General features: G+C 42.3%; 1 protein-coding gene and 1 long non-coding RNA gene across 7 annotated transcripts in view; one reads left to right on the forward strand and one right to left on the reverse strand.

Moving 5' to 3' along the window:
• The window catches only part of PALM2AKAP2 (PALM2 and AKAP2 fusion), a 267,420-nt gene that overhangs the window by 208,572 nt on the left and 30,915 nt on the right, over positions 1–27,933 (reverse strand). For 5 of the 6 annotated variants that reach the window (XM_010401306.3, XM_039567784.1, XM_039567787.1 and 2 more), the window contains exon 2: positions 11,152–11,232. In XM_010401306.3, the coding sequence (XP_010399608.2) occupies positions 11,152–11,232 (81 nt within the window). Of the gene's footprint in view, positions 1–11,151; positions 11,233–11,392; positions 11,643–27,933 lie in introns of those variants that run through there. The other variant, XM_039567785.1, reaches the window with a different exon arrangement.
• LOC109144855 lies at positions 15,978–23,994 on the forward strand. Its single transcript, XR_002045843.3, has 3 exons — positions 15,978–16,085; positions 16,746–16,895; positions 21,466–23,994. It is a non-coding gene; the product is annotated as an uncharacterized LOC109144855 (long non-coding RNA).

Here is a 27,933-nt window from a genome sequence, read left to right on the forward strand (position 1 = left end):
TGAAATCTTTAAGTCTTTGCCAAATTGAAGTTTTGCCAAAAGTCTTTGCATTTTGAGGCTTGAAGACCATGAGACATTAACATTTTAGAGCTGGAGTTATTTATTAATATGAAATTATTTTCTCCCTCTATCTGTTTAGTATCTGTGCCATGGAAAAACATGAATGCAAAAGGTTGGTTTCCCAAGTTCTCAAATAAACATATAACCAGCCCGCAGCCTACTAAAAGAATGCAATGAAAATCTTCTTTTGCCTGTCACTGTGAGTCAGATGTTACCCCCAAACATTCCCATTAGGATGCTAGCATAACCAGCTGCATTTCAGATTTGGTCTCTGCATTTCAGAAAGTTACCTCCATGCAAAAAGGGTGAGGTTTTCAGGCAGATCTGGAGCTCTGGAGGCAGCAATGAGTCTGACTTTGCTGTTTGCAAGCTACCTGGGGCCCCCCCATCACCCGGTGGTTCAGCTGCAAGAGGGAAAGCCTCACAGAGCAGCAAAGCCTGTTCTGCTTGTGCGTGCTCCCAAGCATCTGCATGGGCTGGTATTACTGAGCTTGTAAGGGACACAAGTGCAAGAACAACCACTGTCAAAGCTCTTCTGGGATTCCTCCTTTGTCCTGCCTACTCTCTTTCCGTAGCCTCTTCAAACACTGCATTTCTTGCTGTCGTATTCTTGTGCAGCTTCCCCAGCCGTTCCTCTGGCTCTAACCCAGCTAGTACAGGCTACCCAGCATGTCTGGGTCTGGCCTGCTGATGCACAGCACTGTTGCCAGCCTTAGCAAAGAGGTTACTGGGACACGAGGTACTGAGATTATAGAAAGACTTGTTCCTTTGCCAGCAGGCCTTCCCTTGCCTTTCAAAAAAAAAGGTTATTCACATGCCTGTAGTGTGAGCAGGCATGTTAATGTTAGATGCCCTTAACCATTTGTGAATAAATATGCAAATGAAGAAAGGGGCTGTAGACATAAGCTGTATGACAGGTAAGTCCATCTGGAAATTAGCAGCTTCTTGGAATGTATTCCTAAGTGATGCTGTAGTATTTAATTTTCCATTAGGCAAATGAAACAGTCTGACTCTGCTCAGACTGATGCAGAGTTTTCCTATATGGGTTTTCAGTGTGAGAGAATCTACTTGCAGAATAAAGGAGAGGTGTGGTCCTCAGTAAACACAAGAGATTCTACACTCTCTGCTGCAAGATGGTTGTGGCCTTGTATGGTATGACTGTCCCTGGAGCAGGACAAGCAGCCATTTCCAGCTTGCTGGTATGATCTGGTTTTATATAGCAGCAAAACTTCTTGTTGCCTTTCCAGTTATCTAAGACACTTGTTCTAGCCCAAGGAGCATGTGTGCATGATAGATGGTATGATTCAAGCATTGCCCAGATTAGGGAATTAAGCCAAGCTGAAAAATTTGCAGCTTGATTGTAGTCTCTACTTGAATCACATTGTCATAGCTTCCATATGTATGATTAAACAACAAAAAAAAATATCCTAGCTAGTGAAGCTTAGCCAGATCAAGAGCAAACAGCATGTTTATAAAGAAGATTAAACATCATCCTTTGGACTTGCCAGTTTGTTGTTGTTATTCTTTGTTCAGGAAATGAACAAAACATTTCTTAGAAATATCTTAAGGAAGAGATGTCTTAAAATTTTTTTTAAGGATTACATTTAATCTAAGAGTTGCGAAGATTGTCCAACAGTTGGTTAATGTGTATTCATCACACAGAATATTAAAACACATTAACTTAATTTTTTCCATTGTGTTTAGACCTGTCCACTGTAATGGACAAGCTTTTGTGAGCAGGCACTGGAGACTGATGGCATAACCTCTTCCTAAGTTCCTTCTCAGCACCACAGGCATGGGTAATTTGCCTGAGTTTTTCCTTTTCATAAAATCCTTACTGCAGTGGACTACTGAGGCCAGGATCTCCAAAGCAGTCTGCTCACCAAAAGGACTAGTGCTCCGCCTGTCCCCAAAAAGCATGTCTCCTGTTTCCCTACAGCTCCTGGAGTAACAGAATTTTGGTACAACACTAGTTAGTAGCCACCAGGCTGTGAGTGTAAGGGGGGTACATGCGGGGAGATGAGAAAATAAATAATAAAAGAAGCAAGTAAACAAGTAAATAAAAATAAATAGTGGACACTATTACAAGGCCCCACCTGGAACCATGGTAGACAAAAGACTTTGCAGAGATTATCTTTCCCCCTTGTTTGCTTACTGTAGCAGGTACATTTGAGTGCCCTGTAGCTCCTCTGAGTATTTACACAGCCACTGCTTTTTCTCAAAACACATGTTCAGCACAGCAACAGAGCACACAGGAACATGTAAAACAGTGCAACATGACTGCAGAAATGGGTGAGGGAAGACTGAGATAGCTGGAATGATTTGTGCTCACTTGGAGAAGGGCTGCATCTCAGCTTGGTGCCCCCATGACAAGGCAAGGGGCTTCAGTGTGAGCCACATGCAACCAGAGCTGCAGATGCATGAAGGCATGTCTGTGGCATATGACCTGAGGGACGGGTATGATGACAGCTATAGATAGCTTCTTCATGGAGGTCTCTTGCTTTGTCTGTGTAAAAACCTCACACGAACAGGAATTGCAGCTGTACAGATAGAGGCCCTATTAGGAATGATTTTTGGGGACAAAAAGCACCAATCAGTTTATGTGCTCAGAGTAAGCTTCCCCTTCATTAGCAGTAGTGTCAATATTAGCATTAGTGTAAATATTCTGAGTACATTGCTTTAAAATTGTTCAGGTCCCATTTATTTAACTTTGTAAATCAAGTAGACAGTTGTTTCCAGTCAAAGATGAAGAAGATGAACTAAAACCTGAGCTCTTTTAGCTTCAAGGAAACCCACTACAGCAAGAGACACTGTCAAGACTCTATAAGAGCAGACACAAAGTTTGTATCTCTCTCGTTCAGATCATTCATCAGCTGCAGAGCACTGGCCTGTACACACTAGTTTCACTGACAGGGATCACAGGTACAGCTCAATATAAGGTAAGTGTTTCCAACATTCAGTAAAAACTTGAGATGACATTGAGATGAAGCACAATGAGCAGTAAGATGTTCAGTTAAGCCAAGCACATAAGTCTTTTCTACATATATTTTCTAAGCATCCAGTCTACCAGAAATTTCTGCTTGAAGTAACAGGAAGATACCTCTTCTACAGAGTGTGTTTTACGCTGGAGAGTTAGGGTTTATTTTTCAGTGTCTCTCTTTAGAAAGTCTACTTAAAATTTCAGACTTTTTTGTTGCAGGATGATAATGATGGCTCTGTTCAATTGTTTAATATTTCACTTGTGGCAAGGTTAAGCACCATAATGAGAGTAAACTATAAACAAATGCTAGCAGGTGCTGAAGAGGTGAGGGGAGGGATGAGGAGACCGGGCTGCCCTGGCAGGCACACACAGTCAGGAGCACAGCTTGCAAAAGGGGATGCAGCAATGAGGTCCCACATGGCCCAACCTGGGAGCAAGTCTCCAGGGGGTGGATCATGGGATTCTGTCCTGGTAGAGAATCCAAATGTATTGGGATGAAGATGGGCATGGGAAAAACCTGCTCCTGTTGGCAGGAGCGCAAGGAGATCTCCAGGGTTCCCTCACACACAAATTACTTCTTAAATCCATGGGAACATCTCTGATTCCCAGGGAATTTTGGAGCTAGAATAAAAAACTTGCAAGCTAGTTGATGTTTCTGGCCTTCATGCAGTTGGACTGAAAAGACTGAACAAGATATCCTCTTAAAGATACACAGATGAAAAGAGGCACCGCCGTTTTACCTCCTGGTGCCAGAAATTTAGGTATGCTTTGGTTTTCCCTATGAGTACTCACTCCGTGTTTACAAAGCAAGTAAAGTGTATTGTGAGAGAAGTAAAAATTAATAAAAAGAAAACCTTTGTAATGGTTAACAATCTGAGATTTCAAAAATTCTCAAACCTCTCTCCCCAAAACAAATAGGCTTTGCAAGTTATTTTTACTACAGAGCCATGGTTGTTTTCACTCTTATCTCCCAAAAGAATAATTTCCTCTCCCTATTCAGTCTCACCTTGGCTTCAGTTTGTCACTCCTTCCCACATGCACACATCGGTCAAAAGAGGTAAAAAGAAAAGTTCTATTTCAGATATTCCTTTCTTTTCCAGTCTTAAAATTTCTTATACTCATTATTTTAAAAAGCTGGATTCAGGTGATGTGAATTAGTTTTTGAATGTGTTTCAGGCCATTGGGAGGGGCTCAGGTTGCAGAGAGCCGTAAATGTCCTTGAGCTACATTGGCACAGTCTGGCTGCAACAAAATCTGCTGGAGTGGCTATTAGGTGCTTGAAGGACCTTGTTACTGCTTGAAACCTGAACACTAATTTTGATGCGTTTCAAGGAAGTTCTGCCTGTATGGTATGCTTATTTACATGATCATCCCAGGATAACTCTGCCCCAGTTCAAAGCACAACTCACACATAATCTTTTTCCTGAATAAAAGCACAACTTGTAGAGGGATCATACCAGAATAATGACAGCTGTGTTTCAATGACGTGCAAGCAGATAAGGAACATGAGCTAAAGGACAAAAGCTCTCATGTCTCTGTGGAAGTCAATTTGTGTAGCTGCCCTCAATAAATTATTCTATTTTTTAATTCTATTTTATTCTTTTATTACTAAAAGATTTTAACTGAGGATAGTCACTTTGTTTTCTGATTCCTTGAAAAGAAAAGCCTATAAGGATTTTTGAAACCCCTCCTTTCAAAATGCTACTTCTCAACAAGGATATCCAGGGTTTCATGCTCTGTAAACAATTCAGATAGAGTAGTGCCCTAAATACTTTCACTGTGCAGGCCTATTCCATCTCCCACTCCCTTTCTGGCCTAATGAATCTGGATTTCTCTTCTGGATCATAAAACAGGTTAGCAGAGTGTCAGAGAGCCTCTCGATTCTCAGTTTAAATCCTGGTGGGAGACAAACTTCTCAGCAGAAGGTGGGCATCAGCCCAAAGATGCTAATACACAGAATGGGATGAAGAGGGGTCCCCTTTGCTCTCAAAATGGAAATTCCTCTCTGAATTTGTTCTTAACCTCTCCATGCCCCAAAACTGCTGCTGATGCTCTCTACGGACAGTTAGAAGTTAACTCATGTTCACAAACCCTATTCCTCATGGTGGACTCCAGAAACCCCAAAACCTTTTGGAGGGACAGCAGCAGGGCATAAGCAATCCAGGAGCTTCCTGGAGTGCCATGATGATAACTTCCTTCTCCAAGTGATAGAAGAGCCAAGGAGAGGAGGTGCTATGCCAGGCCTTTTTCTCCCAATGAGGAGGGGCTGGTGGGGAATGTGAAGCTCAAGGGCAGCCTCGACTGCAAAGACCATGAAATGGAGTTTGAGATCCTTAGGGCAGCAAGGAAGGTGCACAGAAAGCTCACTACCTGGACTTCAGGAGAGCAGACTCTGGCCTCCTCAGGGATCTGCTTTGTAGAAAATCATGGGATAAAGACCTGGAGGGAAGAGGCGCCCAAGAAAGCTGGTTGATATTCAAGGATCACCTCCTCCAAGCTCAGGAGTGATTATCCCAACAAAGAGGAAGCCAGGCAAATATGCCAGGAGGCCTGTGTGCATGAACAGGGATCTCCTGGACAAGCTCAAACATGAAAAGAAAGCCTATGGAGTGTGAAAGCAAGGACAAGTGATGAAAGCAATTCTCCAAGTGAGGAATACAAAGGGATTGTTCAAGCAGGCAGGGATCAGGTCAGGAAATCTAAAGCCTTGATGGGCTTAAATATGGCCAAACACATCAAAGACAAGAAAAAAAGCTTCTACAGATATGTTGGTGATAAAAAGAAGACCAGGGAAAACATTCAGTCTCTCCAGAAGGAAAAAGAGACCTGGTTCCCTGGGACATGGAGACGGCTGAGGTACATTTTTGCCTCAGCCTTAACCAGCAAGTGCTCCAGTCACACTGCCTGAAATGCAGAAGGCAAAGGCAGGGACTGGGAGAATATAGAACCACCCACTGTAGTAGAACATCAGGTCCAAGACCATCTAAGGAACCTGAAGGTGCACAAGACCTTGGGACCTGATGAGAGAACTGGCAGAGCAAGTGGCTAAGCCGTTACTCACTTTATTTGAGAAGTTATGGCAGACTGGTAAAGTTTCCAGTGACTGGAAAGATGGGAGCATATGCCCTGCTTTTAAAAAGGAAAAAAAGGAAGACCTGTGCAATGACAGGCCAATCAGTCCCATCCACCTCAGTGCCTGCAAGATCATGGAGCAGGATCCTCCTGGAAACTGTGCTAAGCCACATGAAAAACATGATTGGTGACAGCCAACATGGCTTTACAGAGGGAAAATCACTCCTTACAGATTTGGTGGCCTTCTGTGATGGAGCCATAAATCATTCGTGGATAAAGGAAGAGCAACAGATACCATCTTCCTCGGCTTGTGCAAGGTATCTGACACTGTTCTACATGATACCCTTATCTCTGAGCTAGGTTTTGGCAAATATTGCACTGACCCTGTAGGGAATGGAGACTGGATGACACCGCCAAACATTTTTTGTGCGCTTGGCTGAGCTGCCATTTGGTTTAAGTATTAATTTACTTGAAAATCATAAAGGGATTTGCTATAAAGAGATTACAAGATTCCTTCATTTGCAAAAGTTATCTCTGTTTCTCCACAGTGTTGTACATCTATCGAGAGAGAGACAGACATACCTATTTATATTTTCTGACAGCAATTATTTTAAGAACAGATTAAATTGAGGACAGCAATATAACTGAAACTATAAAATTAAAATTTATTTATAGATAAGATGGTTTCAGCTAAAACTATACCCTAAGAAAATCTCTATAACAACCTAAAAGGCTTTCCTTTCCTTCAGAGTAAAGATGTAATTATGTTACAGATTGTGCTCATGAACTGCAGTCTTTAAGAAGCAGATGTTAAAATAAATAGGTCCCTAATATTTATATGACTGCAGAACTAAAATAACTGTGGAAAATGGATTTATTGTAATTGTAATAGTTAAAGTAACAACAGAGAAGTAATTTTTCATTCAATTAGGAGGTTTTGTTCTGTTTATTTTATTACCATTGGCCACCAAACAGAGCTACCATAAACAATTACAGAAATTCTATTCAACTAAATACAGAGGAAGTCAGATTTTGGAAGAAATACTGCTACCCTGGAGTTTATTTGAAATAGTAAACATCCCTGTTAAAACAAGCTGGCCCAACTGCTGCCTAGCTGAACAAGCTCTTAAAAGAAGTTGTTGCTTGTAGGTTGTATTGTCCAGTTCAACTGAGACACCAAAATAAATTTTAGTCTTTCTCCAGAAACCGACTAATTTTGATGGATACTGCACAAAATGTGTTTGGTGTAAGGTGAATTTTGACCACTTCTCTGATTTTAAACTCTAGAAGCTGGTAACACCTCCAGTTCCTATGGACAAGGAAGCCCCATTTGTAGGCATACAGCCAAGAAACTGTTGTGGCCTGACATTTAAACTCCATCTATTGTTAAAAAACACAATTTGACCTTGTATTATATGGAAGAAAAAGTATTATTTTCATCTTAAGGACTGGAATAGGTGTGAGGTTAGGGGAACTGTTGTAAATTGCCTCTTACTAGAGCAAAAGAGCATGTTCAATCTCAAAAAATGGGACTTCAGAGCATCTTTATACCTGTTCCAACACCAAGGGCCTTTCCAATGAAGACATCTGATTGTAATGTAGACAAATACACCTCCTGCCTTCAACGGAGTGACCCAATGGCCCCAAGGTACTACACAGTCAGTCTGTGCCCACCAATGTCCTTACTCTGCAGTGATTCACAGAAGAGAGGATATGGTTTCACTGTCAGCAAAAGCAAATTCAGCTTTTAGAGCCTATTCTACTCTAGACTCTCCTACTCCAGATTTTCACATTTGAAGGGTTTCACTTGATTAACTCTGAATCTCACAGAGAACATTAACAGCTGAGCCACACTTTTGTTCTGATGTCCTCAGCACCGACCTCATTCTCAGAAGCCTTTGTAAAAGGTGTTGCCAAAGTTTTGTTCACATTCAGTGCTAACTTTTACTAGGTCTAGTGTTTGCTGGGTTGCTCTGCCTAGAGCAGTGGGACAGCACCTTCTGCTGCCTTGTTTTCAGCCAGATATGTGGCAAGGGATAAATGAATGAACTGGTAGTAAAGTCATTTTGTCAGGGGTCTAATTGGCATTAGCAACTTGAAAACTGTAGGTAATCCAGCATAAACATTTGCAATAAACTATTTCTATTAGATATTTTCCAATGTGAATAAATTTTCTGAAATTAACAGAGACCCTGTAGCTTCCAGAACCCTTATTAGGTAACCTAACATGCTATTTTACACAGTGCAGGTTAAAAAGAAAATTACTCTGACACTGCACAAAAATGGAGCAAACCCATTGAATACTGGCATGAATGTCTTTGTGTGAATTCAAGCTGTTATGCTTGTGGGATCAACCCAGATACTGCAGACACAGGATTAACCTAGATTTCATTTTCAAAGGCTTCTTCACAGCAGATTTTAATGAACACTGATATGAAATCCTGGCACTCTATATGGACATCAACAGACACAGCATTTTAAGTAAATACAGAGGCTTCCTAGGAAAGCCTGGTCTTTTAACCCAGATTTATGCCTTGCACAGAATTAGATGAAATCCACATAATTCAGGAAATGAATCATGGTTCTACTTGCACTCAGAGGGAAAATATATGTTCTTATTTTGGTCTGGTGCATCAGACTGGCGAGCCATATCAGAACTGGCGAGCCATATCAGACTGAGGGACTATACTGATGTCAGACTTTGAGCCCCTGACTCGGAGAGGCCCAGGACAAACAGGGTGAGGTGAGGGAGAGCACTAGGGAAATGGGAGGGGGATACAAGTTTTGCAAATGAGCAAATCAAACTGGCAGGCAAAATATAATGTTGGTCAGCACTCCACTAAGCAACCAGAACACTGAACAATGTATGAAAAAAAAATGCAGTTTTCTCTGTCTCCAAAGAGAAACAGAAACACTACCAGCCAGTGCCTTTATCTTAATTTTTAAAATTTTTTGTTATTTTAATTTTATGAAGGTTCTAGCAGCAACAAGGATGAACTCAGCAATCCCAGTTAGACCTCTGCTATCACCTCATTCAGGTGACAGAGACATTGTCTCCCAGCACACAATTGCTTGGTGGTACAGGCAGCTCCCAGAGCAGCAGTCACCATGACCACCCCTGTAAAAGCAGCACAATATTCCTCTGGTGACAAGTGATGCCACTGAATGGAGAGGTGGGGAAGATCTTATCATGTCCTGATGCTCATCCTCACACACAGCGTTACAGACCTTAAGTCTGGCTGTGATTTCAGCTGAGAAAGCTGCCATTTTAAAGTCTCTGCCATTAAATTTCTGTGCCCTGATCTCCCATTAGCTTTCTGTATGATTACTGATCTTGTTCCAGCCTGTGGGATAAAAAAAACAAGGGACACAGCTATTTTTCGTGTGTGTCACTGAAAAAATCCATGCGGCAAAACTGAACCTCCACTAGTGGCAATCAGCATAGCAGGGCTGAAGTCAATACCCTCTACATCAGCTGAGGGGCTGATCCCACTGCACCACCTTGAGGGGTTTTCCTATGGATGATGATAAAATACATTTTAGCAACAGCTATATCAAAGTAAAACAGATGAAGCAGAAAATTGACAGAACTGTCTATCCAAAAGGCTCTGCTTAAGGAATTTCTTGAAGAATCATAATGCAGTTAGCTTGGAAACAGTTAACATCCTAAAAGGAGTCATCAGCTTGGTAGCAAAAAGATAAAAAGCAAGCACTGTGAAGGTACTGGAACAGTACCTTACTGCTCTGCTGCAGTACCCTACAGTTATCAGAAGAAATTCTCCCCTGCCTGTAGTCAATGGCAGCCTGAACAAAATGGCAACTCCTGCTGCCCCACAGAAATGCAATCACATCTTTGACTGGAAACACCACCGTGTGACATCCACAGACTGGTGGTAAACCTGATGGGGCATTTGTGTAGGTGGTATCAATTACTTGGGCTTAACTGCATTGTGTTTACCAGAAAAGGAGGACATGCAGAACATGACTGCAGGGTCTTGGAGAGGCAGGAGAAAACCTGCCTGTAGCATAACTTGCAGTCTGGTCTACAAGTGCATGTGTGGGCAGAGATACTCTGCACATCATCTCCCAATGCAGGTGCACTGTTCAAACACACATATACATGTACACTTATTCCACAAGAAACCTAAATACCTTAATTTTAAAAACACAGCTCAGCTCACTTGCTGTGAGGACAAACGGTCCAGTTCTAATCATCTTTCTCAGATATTTTAATCACTGAAATTCCTCAGGCTCCCCTACTGAACTAATATAACAAGATCTGACCCACAAATGCTCATCAGCTACAAAAAGATCACATGTATGTTTTTGTTCTTATCTTTGCTATGCACAAATATGCTACTGACAGGAGGGAGAAATGATAGAAATAGCAAGGATGGCTTTCAAATGATGCTATCTGCAGCTGTCATGGAGACCAACAGGGACTGGGATTGCTCGGCACCCTGTTAAATATCAAGGCGCTTCTCCATGTAGAGAGAGTCACACATACACATCAACACCTTCCCTGCATGTACATACATGCCCATTTTATTATGCCATGCATGCCTAATAACTCAGTCCTACAATGAAATCTTTACACATGTACACAGATGCATGCTAACTACCACTCCTTCTGCAACACACGAGCACAAAACCTAATGACAGGCACCAGAGAAATCCAATGCAGCTCTGCAGGCAGAAAGTGCTGGTAGAAGCCATGCAGTGCACACCCAAACCACAGTGACTGGTGTCTTATCATTATGTATAATAAATAACACCATTTAATAATAACAGCACCACTGCGCTGCCTGCACTCACACCCTCCTGACTCCATGCTCCTAAACCATTTAAACAACATGGTCCTGTGCATGAAATGCACAGAATGAAAAGCAGGCAGGACATGATCACTGCAAGAGATAAGCTCCGGCAGTGAAAGCTGCTTCATGTCAGAGTGGGCTTTTCCCAGCTTTCAGACGTGTGATCTGCATGTCTAATAATGAACAGATTTAGTCAATCCATCATTTCTGGCATCAGTCCCTTACCTTGAAATGCTGCAGCTGAAGTATCTGGTCCTCAAGCTGTTGTCTCTTGCCTTCTATTTCTGTCTGCCTTTTCCTTTTCTCCTTGGAAAAATAATTTTGAGAGAAAGAGAGAGAGAGAGGAAGAGAGGGGGGAAGAGAGAGAGAGATCTCGTCAGAGAAACGGAGGCTTTAAGGGTAGCAGATTCGTAACAGCATGTAAGCAGTCAAACACATCTGTACAGATGTCACCAGTCCCATTCACCTGCTCCTCTGCCTGCTGGTATGCAAACAGCAGTGTTCTGGGAAGGGGCCAGCCCCAGACTGGCTGGTTACTTGCCAGTAGGAGAAATTCTCCTCGCTTGCTCCCAGCAGCCAGAGCAGCAACAGAGTGCACAGTCCCAGAGGAGGGGAGAAAACAGGCATTACAGCCGAGAGAGAAGTTAAAGGGACAAAGATGTGATTTTGCATTTGAGATTCTGGGGCCAGAACCATGGATAGTGTGGTGCACTTGTGTGACAACAAGGTGTCACTACAGCAGGGGGTGGTATCACGGAGGAGGTGAGCTGCTTGCAGACCTTATTTTTCCCCCTTCAGCAAGGTTGGTGGTAAGGCGTTCCCTGGGCTCAATAGGGAGAAGATGTTTCAGCCAGAGGGCATAGGATTTACCTACAAAGTAAATGGGGTTGGTAACCTCCAGCTGGCTGTGTTTAAAATTCAAGCCACCAGTGCACACCAGCAGCTGGCCATTACCAGGTCCCTGAAGCTGGACTGACCAAGTGGTGCCAAGGACAGCACAGTCCTTTCCACAGTCTGTTCATTGCCACTCGCCTGTGCTCAGGCTGCTCCCTTCAGCGGGCAGCAGACTCTCTCAGGTGTTTCAAGAGGAGAACTGCTTTTACCCCCACAACACCTTCCTGTTAAGAAGGTCAGCTGTTTGCCTTTGTCAGTCTTCTGCAACTTCTGGGGAGCATTTCTCCTCACCCATCCATCCCCATCCTGGACCAGGTTCCCTCTCCTGAAGGTCTTTTCTCATCTGAGATTTTGTGGCGAAGACAGAACTACTGAGTAATAAATGAAGGCAGTCAGTAAGCACATCAGCCTCTGTTTTTACTGCAACAATGGTTTTTATTCTTATCTGCAAAAACTTTTTTTAAATTTAAATATTTTGGTAGCTGTAAGGTTGTGTTTGAAGACATTTGGGGATTCCTTAAACCCACAAAGTAGTTTTTTTAGTTATTTCTAGGTGCCCTACTGATGCTCTGGGAATTTTCTGCTTTCCAGGAATTTCAAATCTTCATGTCTTGTCCTCAAGGAGTATATGGTAAGATTCTGCCCATGCAGAAATTAATCATCCTTGTATTGGACATAAAACAGGGTATTTTGAGGGACAACATTACCCTAACAAGGAAGATCAGGAAACTTTAAAAAAAAATTATTAGTTAATGTCAAACTCACTAAAAACAAAGTAAAAATGGAGGTAGAAAACTGCCTGGACCACTTCTGCTCAAGGGTTAGATATCAGAATGCTGATGGAAAGGCTGGAGTAATGAACCCAGAAGAGGCAAAGTAGCTAAATGTTGCATATGTCAAGCAGTTCTTTAATGTTTTGCACACTCTTATATGTTGATTATTCATGTATATCTATATTTACACACACACTCCCCGTTGTCTGAAGTATGTAAGGATACTACTGCTGAACAAAAATATCCTCATAGGATAGAATCACAGAATCATGGAATGGTCTGTGTTGGAAGGGACCTTAAAGACCATCTCCTTCCAACCAACCTGTCAGGGGCAGGGTCACCTTTCCCCAGATCAGATTGCTCAGAGCCCCATCCAGCCTGACCTTAAGCAATCTCAGAGCATCCAAAATGTTCAGGCAACCTGTTCTAGTACCTCACCACCTTCACAGTAAAGAATTTCTTCCTGATATCTAATCTAAAGCTACTCTCTTTTAGTTTGAAGCCATTCCTCCTTGTCTTGCCTCTATACACTCTTGTAAAAAGTCCCTCTCCATGTTTTTTGTAGGGTCCCTTCAGGTCCTAGAAGGCTGCAATTAGGTCACCCCTTCTCTTTCTTGGGCTGAACAATCCCAGTTCTCTCAGCCTTTTCTGCTAGGAGAGGTGCTTCATCCCTCTAATCATCCTGTTGGCCCTCCTCCTGCTCCAACAGGTTCACTGAAGTTGTTTTACGGTCGGAAAATCAGCATTTTTAGTAACTAAATTGTCATAAACAGTGCCTATCTTGACATCTCACTGGTCTCTGCACAGAGAAGACAGTTTGCATTTATGCACATACAGGCATACAGAATTTATGTGTGCACCTTTAAAAATCCTTCTGATCTAGAACTGTGATCTGTGGATCATCACTCCTATCCTCAGTCTGCATTAGCCCTTCACATTTTTGAAATGAATAAGGTATTAGATGGTTCAGGGATTAAAAACCCTAATATTATTCAGGGACATCTCTTGCCATTTTTTTCTTTCTGTGATACTAACAGTGTACACGGAGTCTGAAAATCAGATTTTGTTCTCTGCTATTTCCTCAAACAGCTGGTCAGCCATGGACCAGAAAAAAGTAGTTTTAAAAGCTGTTGCAGTTAATGCCTAATATTCTTGGAATAAGGATAATTCTGCCCTTTTGTGTCAAGCTGGCCAGATGAAAAAATATTGGATTTCACATATGTAGGTATTAACACCCCACATTTGACACACCATAGGCCAGCATAAGGCACATACATCTTCACTGTCAAGTGATCTAGATTGATAAGTGCATCTATATATATATACATATGTTTATACATAAATCTGTATACACACACACACACATACATAAACACACACACACACACACACACACACGTGTGTATTCTGCCTTCCACAAAAACCTTGTCACTACAACATGTGATGGAAACCACCACAATATATCCTTTGGCTGGTTGTGTCATGCTGTATAATGGATGTAACAAGACAGCTTTATAAAAGATAGATAAAACTCCTTTTCTTTTTGAGAAAGGGAAAGCACTTAGAGTATTTTCCCTGTAGGCAGCAACACAGCAGGCACTAAAATACTTGAACTACTTACTAACTAGTGGATTCTGTGGAGTTAAATTGGAGTATTGCTCATGTTTCCATTTCACTGGCATTCAGACAGCCTGAGTGTATGCCTTTACCCTCTGATTTTGTACAAACTATGGGTGAGGAATACGGGTTATAAAAAGTACTTTTTTTTTTCCTCTAAACATTGTGTCAATCAGGACTATTCCACCTTCAGGTCACAATATCACTTTCCACTCAGGTTTATCCCAGTCACTGAAGGTTGGGACTGTATACGTACCTGGTTTACATAAGCAGGTTCTGGAAAAGTGTGGTGGAAGACTGGACTGGATGACAAAAATCCCACCAAAACCATCATGTCAAGGATTTTAGACATCATTCCAGTCTTCACTTAAACAGTCTTCTGGTTCAGTACTTTATGGAAACATGGGATTTGAAGCACATGCTTAACTTGAGCACTTGTTAAGTCACTTTTCTATGAGCTGGCCAGTAAATGTTTCTCATTATTTTGTCCATCTACTTACACATAACTTTTTTCCAAATATTCCTGCTAAATTACAAATTTCTAAGGGTCCTGGCACCAAGAAAATAGAGTGTTTACTTTAAACAAAAAGGTTTACTCCCAAAACTGGATTGAAGAGAGGGGGAAAAGACTGGAACTAGTTTTACTGTGATTGTGGCATTTTTAAAGGAAATCATATGTATCTTTCTGACGTATATCTATCTGTGCTGCTTTTGTAAGAATACAGTCAGTCACCAAAGATGGTTACCCTTCCAAAATGGTAGAGGAGTACCATTTGGGAGGTAGTCTCAGGGCACCCTGAATACTTGAGATATTAATAAGTAAAACAGGATTTAAGGTTTGCATCTCTCCCTTCACCAAATTACAAGGAAAACCAGGGAAGTTAAAATACTTTTTTTTTTTTTTTACTCAGACCTCCATGAGTGGAAAAGAACATAGGTCAAGCAGCAAGGTGACTCACACTGTGTAAAAATGAGATCTGTATTCAGGCATTCATAGGTGGATGTGCAATATGTAAGCCATAAATTTATTTCCAAGGAGGTAGATTTTGGAAAGGATGAAATTCTTAGCATTAAAGTTGGTCAGTGTCATCTTCCTATTACTAAAAACCAAATATATCAGATACTCAGTAAGAATCCTTGCACTTGGAAGAACAAGAGGCATTGGGAGGATCAAATACAGATCTGTGAAATCATGCAAATAGCCAGTGGACATCTACCTCTCACTCCAGGAAAAAAAGGGGCATCAAGTGAAACTGGATGGGGCAGGCTTGAAGCCAATACAATGGTCTGCTGTGGAAATCATTGCCTCAGGATGCTGTGGGTTCCAGAACATGATGGACATCCCAGGGGAGCCTGAGGACAGTCAGAGAGAAGGAATACTGTGGGGACAGTTACTACAGAAACTGAAATACATCTGGTTCAGTCAGCCCCTGAACTACATATGATTTTAAGGACTTCTACTAAGTTTCTGTGTGCTTTTGTCTTTGTCTCATTGTTAATCCTAACAACTACTGACTTTTTTGTCTGAATAGTGAGTTATGTTGATCAAAATAACCTACAGTTTAGTATCACACTTCTCAAACTGTTCCAGTCAAAACAACCCAAACAACCACAAACCACTGCCACCAACTACTAAAAACTCAAACCCAAAGCAAGTATAAGATCTTGAAGAAAACAAGTTATACCAAAACAATTCCCCTAAGATATTGCAATCATAGAATACTTCATTTCTTCATTACAAAATAATTTTTGTTCTCGTTTAGAAATCTGCCTGCGGAGCATGGGAAGAGATACAAAGATTACTCAGCCCAACAAGCCCCAAGCGTCTGTGGAGAAACGTGCACCTCTAGCAATCCTTGGGGCTGTAAAGACTTGGTAAGGCCCTTTGGACTACTTGTACTGTCAGAAGCACCTGATTTCTTTGTTTTAAATCCAGGTCAGACCTGTGGAGAAAGCACACCATGAAGCAGCACAGAAGCTAAGCTCTATTTGATGGACCTCACTGTGAAAATACATGCCTAAAATTGATGTCAGGCTAAGGCTTATGGAACAAGTATCCAAGATAACATGCTGGGATGAAAGAAAACATCCCCAACTCAACAGAAAATCCAACAGGGATCATGTGAACCTTGAGTAGAAGGGTGGCACATCACTGCAAGAGCTACCATCAGTAGTTTCAGAGGTTTCCCATTGGAATCATCCTGCACGCCAAGCAAGTGTTCAGTCTGACACAGAGGTTGTGACAATGCACATATTGTGACAATATTTGCCTGTTGTGACAATGCAAAATAAATGCACCCAAAAATGACACAAGTAGAGGAAAATCATAGTCTGCTTCAAAGCAAGGAAAACAGTTACAAAGAATTGTCTTCAAAGAATTACGTTAATTTCTTCAGCAAGTGATTATTTTCTCTACTCTGCCCAGTTGACAGATATCATTCCCCTGTATTTAAAACTCACATATTTTTAGGGCAGGAAGTAAGGAAAAAAAAACCAAGCAAAAGAGTTACTGACATCTCATTTTTCTGTTGCCAGTTTGGAGACACCCAGAACTCTGTTGGAAAAGGAGCATCTGGGTTCTGTAAAAAAATTTCAACCTGCAGTTCTCATAATCCCAAGAAACCACTCCTCAGGGTAACTGAAACCTTCATCAGGGTGGTGGTTAAAATGACCATTTTCACTGTGGTGAGTACATGTCTCTCATAAATGAAATCAAATCTGTATATTTGCTTCCTCTTTTGCTGTTCAGCAGCAATGGTTCCCAGGAAAGAAAATATTAAGAGAGACAGGAGGCTACTTTTCTCCTTTTTTTTTGTTTTTCTCTTCTCTCTTTCCCCCCCACTTTCTTCATTCATGTATGGTCACCTCTTTATTTTCCTCTTGCATCTGAAGAGAAGGAAACTCTCCTGAGAGCAACCATCCCTGCCAGTTGCAATGATACAGCCCAGTATTGGCAGTGCTTTGCGGACTCCAGTTCTGAATGTTATCTGCTGTTGTGAACAGCATGCAGCACAAATCCCAGCAGCAGAAGAGGCAGGATGCAGAACTGAAGCAGAGACACTGTTACATCAGAATAAATACACCTTGAAGGACAGTGGCAGGACGCCTGCTCCTTTTGGAGCATCAATGCCCACTTTCATTATTTACTGTCAATTGTCCTGCATGACTATGCTTGGTGAAAATCCTGTTGTTATGGGTAGCCATGCAGACTCTGTAATTGCAAGCTGGAGGCTTGTCTGGTCTCCTGTTTTGAGCACAGGGAAAATACATGTTTTTTCCGATTATGGGAAATGACTCTTCCTGCAGCTCCTCTCCTACCATGCTCCAAGCAGAATCAAGCTATGCTTGTCTTGACATCAATTTTTTCTCTACAATTACATCATCAACAAGACATAAATGTAAGCTACTGGCTTTACTCCCTTAGGCTTTTTACTGCAAAACCCTCTCTGCCCCAGTTCCCTGAAATCCCATGGGCACCTCACTAAGCTTTGTTTCACTTAAAACATGAGCCAGGGACAACTTCCCTGCACATGTATAATGGAATCCGTTTTCTGAACTTTAGAGAATTGCACTCTCTGCTTCTACGTAGCATCAGGAGATGAGGGGACTGACACCCTTCTTCACCCACAGTTCTCCTGTGCAGAAGACTCATTTCCTAAAGCACAGATTCATTATTCCAAGTGTCCTAAGTGTCTGAGACCTTGGTAGCCCACCTTACCGGACCTCCTCCATATCTAATTGAAGCAAATTGTATGTTGGAAAGTTCTAGATAGGATGCAGGGGTATCAGGAGTACAGCCTCCTGCTGCAATGATTTTCATTATCTTCCATACACCCACTTAATGATAAAGCTGTGTCCATGTCCATTACTCCAAGCAAGAAGCAGATGGATTATTGAGGAATAAACAACAGGAGTTCCCAGTTGCACAGGTGCAGCAGATAAATGCCTGAGGGGAACGAGTGAAACCCACCTAAAAGGTAAGGGCTGGGTTTAGCTTCCTTCGTCATGCCTGCTCTTTCCACAGCTGTATACACAGCAGGAAATCAAAGCTGAGGCTGGAGACAAGGTGAACAATTCACGATTAGGGACGCCTTCTACCTCCTCTCTTGTGAAACTGGTATAAAATGGAGATTACTGTTGCAAGGGTTGATTCCCATTAACCACACAGCTTGCCACAGAACATAAGAAATGACTTGGCATGTTTGTTTTGGAAACAAAATAAACTTAATTCACTGAGGCAGAACCTGGTAAGGGAGTAACTAGAAAAGCCTGGAAGTTATGGAAATGCCTTTTATTTAGTATATTGAACAGGCCTCTGCGAAGGGTAAGGCAGAATTACTTGCACTGTAGTGACTCTCAAGGTGAAGAAATAACATATTGTCAGGCAGAAATACACTGGCTTCCACTGCAACTTTGCATCTAAGAGGCTACTCTTGCACTATGTCAAAGGATGGGTATCTCCTGTGCTGACCTGTTAAAGCAAATTGAATAGCTCTGCTTCCACTTGCACATTGCCCTCAACACAGTATTTGAGTAGGAGACCTGAAATAGTCATCTGGTCTGTTTGGGATATCAGAGGAGAAGTTAGTTCACATGGAGCCCTGTAAGACTAACTGCTGCTTGGGACTTCTGAGTTATGAACATTTCCTGACTGCCACAAACCCACTGCCAATGTCATAGTTGAGACTATCCAAGTCAAAACTGTCCAGGAGGAGAAAGGATAATCTTTGGTGAAGACAGCAATTCCCATAATCCTCTAAAGGGCTGCAGCAAGAATTTCAGCTGCCCTGTGTGCTTGTAATTATAGCTCTCTGGTCACTGAAGGCAACCACCACAATGCACATAGACAATGACTCCTTAATTAAAATCACCATGCATCTCAAACAACAAATAAAAGGATGGCACTGCTCCAAGAAGAACAGCCCTTACTGAAAACTGATGAACATGGAAAGGAATTTCCTTTTTAAAAATTCCCTTATTAGCAATTTTGAAAGGGGACATAATGGAAAAATGTCTCATTGAGATGATGAAGTGAAAATATCTGGGAAGAAAACACAGTTCCTCTGGTAGCCCATGGAGAAATCCCCACTTGGATGGAGCAGTAATACCCATTTCCATGCAACCCAGATCTTACATGCAAATCTTCCTTTCACTGAATGCTGCTGGGTCAGTGGAAGCAGCTTCAGGTCTAACACAATCCATGTGCATTTTTGACTGGGTCACCACCATAATGAGTCCTTGAAGTATGAAAAGTTTCAGTCAATTTCCCTTATTTCCTCCCATTTCTGAAGTGAACATGGGCTGACACCCACAGATGCGGCTTGCCTTCAGTTGCTGACAGAAAAAAAGCCACACATTCCTATGCATTTACAATTTGATCTCAGGCTCTTTAATGGCTGCTGAGAGGTGACCAGGGTCATTGGGGTCTGAGTACCTTTTCTGTGAGATGTGACAATGAAGCAAACAGTTACCATAAAAATGTCAGATTCCCACCCCCTATTAATTCCACATCAGCATGTCTTCCAGAACTTTGAAGCTTTTACACTAAACCTGAAAATGGGAAACGGGTAAGAGCTCAGGGTCACCTGAGTCCAGGAGCAACCTTCTCTGCAACATCAATTATTTCTGGAAAGAGCTCAAAAAACTGTACAGAGCCTGTTAGTATAAATCATGAAATAGAATGATTTATCCATTATTCTGGATAATCCTTAGTAGCAGTCATAAATGACAGGCAACTACACTTCATTACCTAGTGCCTACTACAGCTAGCCTCCAAGATGATGTGTATAGCTTCTTCTATTAACACCTGAGCTAGATGAAAAATTCTGTCTTCGTCTAGCAAATTGCCTTTCTTCCTAAAAATAAGGTGAATTTTCTAGATAATGTCACATAGAAGAAATTCTGAAACTTCTATTTTCTTTAGACAACTAAAATTCTGAAATAAGCTGCTTTTTAATCAAGTACCTTTTCTCTGTATTTTTCTTAAAAATATATTTTGGATAAGGAATGTTAAGCAGACTTTACATTTTCGTTCACAAAAGTATACAATAAGGAGTTTTCTTTAGCCTGAGTAGGCTATTTGTAGAAAATCAGTTCATTATCTTTCCCTACTCTCATACTGCTGCTAACTGGCTTTGGTTTAAATCCATGCAGTTCAATGTCTATCTTTCCACTGTCTGCTGCTGAAAAGGAGAAAGACAGGACTTGGTCTGTGGCTATAATTTAATCACATTTCCACAGCTTCAAATAAAACTCTCTTGTTTACCCTTATGCCCCATACACTCCTTAAATACCTCTTTATGCTGCCAATAAGGCTGTTGTAAAGGCTCATTGTAAAGGTGGAAACACTTCTGATCACAGCTGAATGTGCAGAGAAACACCCATACAAGGTTTATCTAGAAATGAAAAATAAATCACAAAGATTTTAAGGCATCCAAGCTGAAGCTCTGATTGCTTATGCTGGTTTTCCCTTAAGCAAATGTCTGGTTAGGATCTCTATGCATTATTTTTCACTTGGTGAGAGATTAGAATTACCAAGACTGGGATTTCAGCAAAATTTGTTTTCCCTTTTTATACATTTTAATTGCACATATGACAGACATGTTCACCTCAAGAAACTTAAAACTTCTCCAGGACACAGCATATTAAGTGGGAAGAGGAAACTGGATTTTCTGCAGTGGAAAGGGAACAAACTGATCTGGCTGGTCAGCACAGAGCAATGGCCAGAATCCATAGGGACAACCAGTGCTAATTCTGGTACTTGAACCATATCCAGCTTTTTGCTTGTTATTTTCAAAGCACTGGTAGAAAAGACCCAAATGAAGGAATTAATACCTAGAGTTGGGCTTTGTGTTTTAATCCTTACATTCTGGCTGGATTAGCAAATTGTTTCAGAGTCTCAGTGCCCCACATCAAAATGTTTGTACTGAGGATTCCTCCCTTTGCCTGTCTGTGTGGCAGCTTGCCTGCTGATCCCAAGGCTTTTGGCACTGACCTGCATGGCATCCCATCCGATCTGCTCATTTTGCAAGGCTGTGCTTGGCAGTTGTACTGTGCAGGGCTCCTCTGCTGCTGAAAAGCACTTCTTGTCATTTGTGGGATGAAACTATTGGCTCAAACCCTTTTCTTTAAGCTTTTGTGCAATGTTGGTTATGAGCTAAGGATACTTACATTGTCTGATGCTCAGGGATCTGCTAACATGTGGCAGTTGCCGGTGTCTTAACTTCTAACTTTGACTCTTAACTTCTACATTCAGGAGGAACGTAATTCTACATTCATACCTGGTTTTACAGAGAAAAGAAGGAGGGACAGAACCTTGCCTACAAGCAGAGTGTGACGCAATCTGAAGTCTGAGACTTGCCACCTTCTATCTGCCAGTACCCTTCCAAACTAATGAGACAATACACCAGTTCACAAACCACCATTCTGGCTAAGTTTTCCTTTCTTTCTGAAGAGGCTGTAGAGGGCTGGGTTCCTCTTGCTTTTTGACCAGCCCTGGAGATCTTATCCATTTGCACCTTGTGAAGACCCACACAGGTCTGGGAGAGCATGAGTGCCCCTCTTCGGTTAGGGGGTAACTCCCTGCTGAGTCACAGAGACTGATGGGGCTGCTGGACATGCCATTTCTGCCTCCTCTCCAGTTAATCACAGGAATCACGTTACTCGAACATAAGAACACAGAGGGATCATTGACCATAAATGAAGACCTTTATCATGACTGGGAGAGTAGATACATCTATGTGCTTGGTAAAAAAGCATGTTGTGGTCCAGGTATGTTAAAAATCCTACCCAGCCTCGGCTTTGGCATCTAGCCTTTGTAACACATGAAAGAACTGGCTTCATCTCCAGCCAGCTTTCTTCTGGAAAGCTTATTTAATTTGACAGGTGTAAGATCACATGCCTCAACACTGAATCTTAGCAGTATGCGGGAGGAATTACTGCTATGACATTCCTTTAGGTCAGGCATCCCAATGCTTTCCATGTGAATAGGAACAGCTGGGACACTACACTACTTAATGCCTACCAAATTCATCTGCTGGCCTTCTCCCTTCACCATCAAAGGCAAAGACCACCCTGATCCTGGCAACACAAAGAGACCCCCAATGCAGCTTTTCATCACCCTCTGGCCACATCAAGTAAGAAGGAACCGGTAAGCACACGAAACCTGTGACGTGCCTGACTGCTCTCCAGGAATGGATTGGCTGCAGATCTTCAAGACAGGGTGCTCAAGGCTGCAGGCCACAGGCAGGATGCAGAGGAGGGCACAGAGTCAGTCTGCTGCACTGATGGGGACACCCTAGGCAGAGCAACAGAAAAACAGAGTCTGGATCTCACTGCCTTAATGCTTGGCTCCAGAACTCAAACTGATGCAGAGAGGGCAAATTTTTGCTGTGCCATCAAAGGTTTGTCCCCTTCAGAAAACTGCCTGCATTTTTCTGTGATTTGTATCCCTGCTGTGAAGTGTATCTGGGAATTCACAGCTTCAAGGTCACCTCAGTGACCCATATGCCTGCTGTGTGGTTTGTGCAGGTTTGTCTGCCCAGGTGCTCAGGTTTTGGAGAGATCTGAAACAGCGAAGCCTGTATAATTTAGAGAAATTTCACACTTAGCTGACACACACACCTGACAGATTTATAAAACTCTGAACGATTTTAACAGCTTATTAAACAGCAAACAGAGTACCAAAAAGCCAAACCATGCAGCTAACAAAAGAAGCTTTGGGATTGTGGGTTGACTCCTGCCTCTTCCTGCTTGCCTCCTCCAGTCGGAGTAATGTGGCCTCTTCTATTGAATGACAACAAGTTGTCATGCATGTCCTGTTTAACTTATCCTGTGCAACTCCTCTGTCTTTGTCTGGGTGTCCTGCGCAAAGGAAGCCTTACTATTCTATAACATCAGATTTTGAAACCATTTCTTCTTCCAGGGTGTATTTCTATCAGTTTTGCTCTTCTGTTAACTTGAAAATGCATCTTTTGAAAATGCAGCAATTCCTTCTATGAAGCTGGAGGAGGGAGAGGATGCAACTGCAGACATATCCCTTCTCAAAAGTAATATTCCTTCTTCCTTCTACTGTTACTCCATCCTGACATAGTAGGACCATAATATTGCACACACGAACATCCTTAAGGAAGGTCAGATCCTTCTCTGAGACTGCCTCAGAAGGCTTAGCACTCTTCCTTAAAGCTTTATCTTTTTAAGACGAGTAGCTTAGTCACCTCCAGGGATTCAGACAACATGAAGTCAGTGAATAGTAATCATCTACTACAGTCTTCAACATGATGCTCTGCACATGATGCACTATAGGAGTCCCTGTTGAATGATCTTTTTTCATTCAGGTGTGTGCGAAACGTGTGTTTCTCTTTACTCAGCAACTGGATTAAGGTGAAAAATACAGCAATTTGCAATATTTCATATGGTTCGTAAACTCTGATATCCTGCAGGAGCTTGTAGAAAATGTGAAGGTCTCAATTCCTAAGCTGGCTGCACTCTTAAAACCATGACAAAAGCCATGACAGCTTACAGCAGAGCAGCAGGTTCCAAGGAGTGTACACCATTGCCTTGGCCTGTAGACTCTCTTCCACCTGGAAGACATCCACAATCAAGATCTCTGACCTTTTAAATGGAAAGACCTTAAGAAACATGCTCAAAAGGCAAAAGATGCTTAAGTACATTGGCCAAAAGTGATGCAAAGCACCACTTAAATTGAAGCACCTGCCTCTCATGCCACAGTGTAAAGTTACTTTTTCAGAATTCAACACTGTATTTGCTCCATACTTGTGCTAGACTAAATAAAAACCCATTATCTATACTCTGTGCATGGTAATAAATTTGGAATTAAAAAGCTTCTTTGTTCTATAAACTACAATTAATGGGTTCTGCCCTTGCTGGGCAGACTGCTCCACGGTTTCTGAGGTGATGCTGCCTTTGCCTTAGCAGAACTAACTCTGCCAGCTTATGAGCAGAGAGATACAACTTCTGGACATGTTACTGGCAAAGGTGGTCAGAGATACTGTATTGCATTGATACAGTGATTATAGTGTCTTTTTTTGCTTAGAAGTAAAGGAAAAAGGAGAGAGATAGAGGGACAACAGCTCCCCAACTAGCTTGTGAAGGAATTTTCCAGAGTAAGGTGAAAACCAAACCTCCTATTTTTGTTTCAAACCAAGCTAAAATTAGTTTTTCTTCACTTTTTAAAGAAAACTGCTGGCCCCCCATTCAATTATGTATGTCTTCCACACAAATCTCTTTTCAGCTTGATGGCTGTGCTGCTACCTGAAAAACTGGACTGCTGCAGAGCCCAAATGGGATACAATTGCAGGCTTGGTATGATGCCTCACACAGCTGAATCACTAGGCTTTGAAGGGACCTCCAGAAGAGCATGTAAAGCCAACACCCAAGGTCCATTAGGAAAAGACATACCCAAGATTTTTCCAGGAATGGCAGGAGAGTCTAGGAAGAGTGCTGGGAATAGATTTACCGGTACAGAAGAGGGGTTGAAAAATCCCTCTCCTCTGTGCATTAGCACTTGTGTGATATGTAGTCAGTTGGCCTTCAGAATGAGGGAATTCATGGGAACCTTTTCATGGTCTGAATGTTAGAGGACCAGTCATCCTGCACAGGCAGTAGCTGTTGACTTCTATACAAAATCCAGTTCCCACAGCTCAAGTCAGCACCACTTTTGGCTGCAAGTGCCCACACAGGAGTGGACCAAATAGTTCAAATGAGGACTTAGAAACCTCACTAAAGTCTGGTTAGAAAGATATTTTAGTTTTTGCTCAGAGTTTAGTAAACCAGGATTGGGCTCCAGAAAGTGTATAGAATATTAAAATATTCACTTTCTGCAAGATCATTTAAGAAGAGGAGTATCTCCATCCTTGACCACTTCTGATGATCACGGCTGTTTGTTTGGTGGTCTCTCTCAATCTCTCAGTCCATGGCAGAGACAACACAACCCACTGTATCTTGATTGGGCTTCCAACTGGTCTGCCACCAGAGACAGGAAACTTTATTTAGACCTCAAGCTCTTTGTGGCAGACACAGTCTCTCTGTTCCATAATTGCACAAAATCTATTAGAAAGAGGTACTAATTCCCGCCTGGGATTGTTATGTTATGACAGAAACAGTCTCACAGCCAGAACTAAGCACTGTGTGCAGTAATTCTGTGCAAACTATATGGATTCCCAAGTCCTGAGGCTGGATGGATCAAAACCTTGCATTTTGTGAATTTTTGTGTCTCAGATCCTCTGACAGGTATCTTGCAGAGATCTAGTGTCATGTTCCTCCAGGAAGGAACAAACAGAACTTACCAGAACTTTGCCTCCCATCACACTTCGTTACATGACTACAAGCACAGCGGAAGCTCAAGGAACAGCACATAGTGTTTGTCATTAAGCCCTAACTGTATTCAGCAGTGTTACAGATGAACACACAAATTCAGGATGCTTTCTAACAGTCGGGCAAAAAGTTTCTTGAGGCAGTGGCTCACAGAAGCAGGGAGAAATTATTTTCCACAAAGAGCTACTCAGGATTTATAACTTATTCAAATGATTCAAGCTTTTTTTTTTTTTTCTGTTGAAAGACACAAGTTTGACACACTACCAAGCTCTCACTATAACTGCTAAAGAAAACTTTGAGAATATTGTCTCTGGGATTTTCAAATGGCTTCACCCATTATCTTTAATGTGAACAGAATGAGGTCACTTTTTGCACATTTACAGTGCATGCTCTTCCTCTACATCAGAATAAACTTTATAGACTACATCACTGATCTGACAAGCGTCTCCTGTACCACTGAAATCACTTGCAATCCACTTTTGACAAGGGTCAGCTTGCCTGCAAAATCACTGCTCTGCACAGCCCCTAGAAATAACAGATTTTCCCCCTCAGAGCAACTAAAATGTTGAAGATGACAAGCTGCAAGACTGGATACATACCACAAAGAAAAGAGGGTACAACACTAAGGTCAGCAAGCTGAGTTTTGCTTGACATAGCATGCACAGTGCCACTAAACTTAGATCACAGCAAGCCAGCTAGTAGTGACACTACTGAAGCTCCCGTCCCTGAAATGCTGGGTGTTTCCTAGGTACCTCTCCAGTCAAGCAAGGATGAATTGACAGAATTGCTCCAGCTTGTAGACAGTTCACAGTGAATCCACTGCTGAGCAGGTTGCTCTGTGAAGTGAATGATGTAGCCTGAAGGGGAGGTGCTACTGATCAGTATAAGCCACTCTACCTGTGCTCTCTACAGTTCCCTGAAATCAAATATACAAAACTGCCTGTTGCCTAGCAGGCATGGGAAGACGGAGACCTGCGTCCCCTTTTTGTTAGCAGATAGCCTACAACAGCTTGCAAGATGGACCCCTGAAGGTCAGGATGCCATCCAGAGGAACCTGGACAAGTTTGAGAAGTGGGCCCATGGGAATCTCATGAGGTTAAACAAGACCAGGTGCAAGCTGCTGCACCTGGATCAGGAAACTCCCAGTACCAGCACAGGCTGGGGACGAACAGATGGAGAGCAGCCCTGTGAGGAAGGCCTTGGGGGTGCTGGTGGGTGAGAGACTGGGCATGACCCAGCCATGAGCACCCACAGCCCAGAAAGCCAAACGTGTCCTGGGCTGCATCCCAAGCAGCGTGGGCAGCAGGGGAGAGAGGGGATTCTGCCCCTCTGCTCTGCTCTGGTGAGACCCCACCTGGAACACTGCATCCAGCTCTGGGGTCCCAGCACAGAAGGACCTGCTGGAGTGAGTCCAGAGGAGGCCACCAAGATGTTTAGAGGGATGGAGCATCTCTCCTATAAGAAAAGGCTGAGGGAATTGGAATTGTTCAGCCTGGAAAAGAGGAGGCTGCAAGGTGGCCTAACTGCAACCTTCTAGGGACCTGAAGAACCTGAAGGGACCCTACAAGAAACATAGAGAGGGACTTTCAACAAGAACCTGTGGACAGAACAAGGGGGAATGGCTTCAAACTGAAAGAGAGTAGCTTTAGATTAGATATTAGGAAGAAATTCTTTACTGTGAGAGGTAGCCTAGAAGTTCTGGAAGTCCCGTCCCTGGGAGTGTTCAAGTTCAGGCTGGATGTGGCTCTAAACAACATGAGCTGGTGAAAAGTGCCCCTGGCATGGTGGTTGGGATGAGATAGTCTTTAAGGTCCCTTCCAACCCAAGCCATTCTACAACTCTATGATTCTATGACTCCCATGAGCATGAGTGGGGGTAGGATGTGCCAGTAACAAGCAGTAATATTACAAGCTCTGTCATAATTCCAAAGTCTGAAGGGGCAAACTGCTGGATTCCACTAAAGGATAAAGCATTTTGTCTGCAGATGGCCACATTTTCTATGTCTGGGTTTGGTGGGAAGAAGAACACCCAACTTCTTGCCACCCTCCAAGCAATCCAAACTCAAACTATCTTCCATTTAACTTTTGCTAGTGAAAATAAAACCTAAATCATCATATTCCCCTGACTAATGTGCTATGCAGGCAAAAATGTGATTTGTAGTTTAGGCTAGCACTAAATACCACCTGAAGGAAGAGTCTGAAGAGAAAAAGAGCTTTGAGTCTGCTTTTGCCAGATGTCATAAAAGCATCATAGTATCAAGGAGCTCCTTCTGGAGGTATCTCTATGCAATATATGGCTTGTCATTCTGTGACTTAAATAAGCCTCTTCCTGCTCACCCTTATGGTAACAAAAAGCACTCAAAACCACCATGGATAAAGCACTTTTGTGG

The sequence above is a fragment of the Corvus cornix genome, chromosome Z (genome assembly GCF_000738735.6).
Source record: "Corvus cornix cornix isolate S_Up_H32 chromosome Z, ASM73873v5, whole genome shotgun sequence".
Taxonomy (NCBI): domain Eukaryota; kingdom Metazoa; phylum Chordata; class Aves; order Passeriformes; family Corvidae; genus Corvus; species Corvus cornix.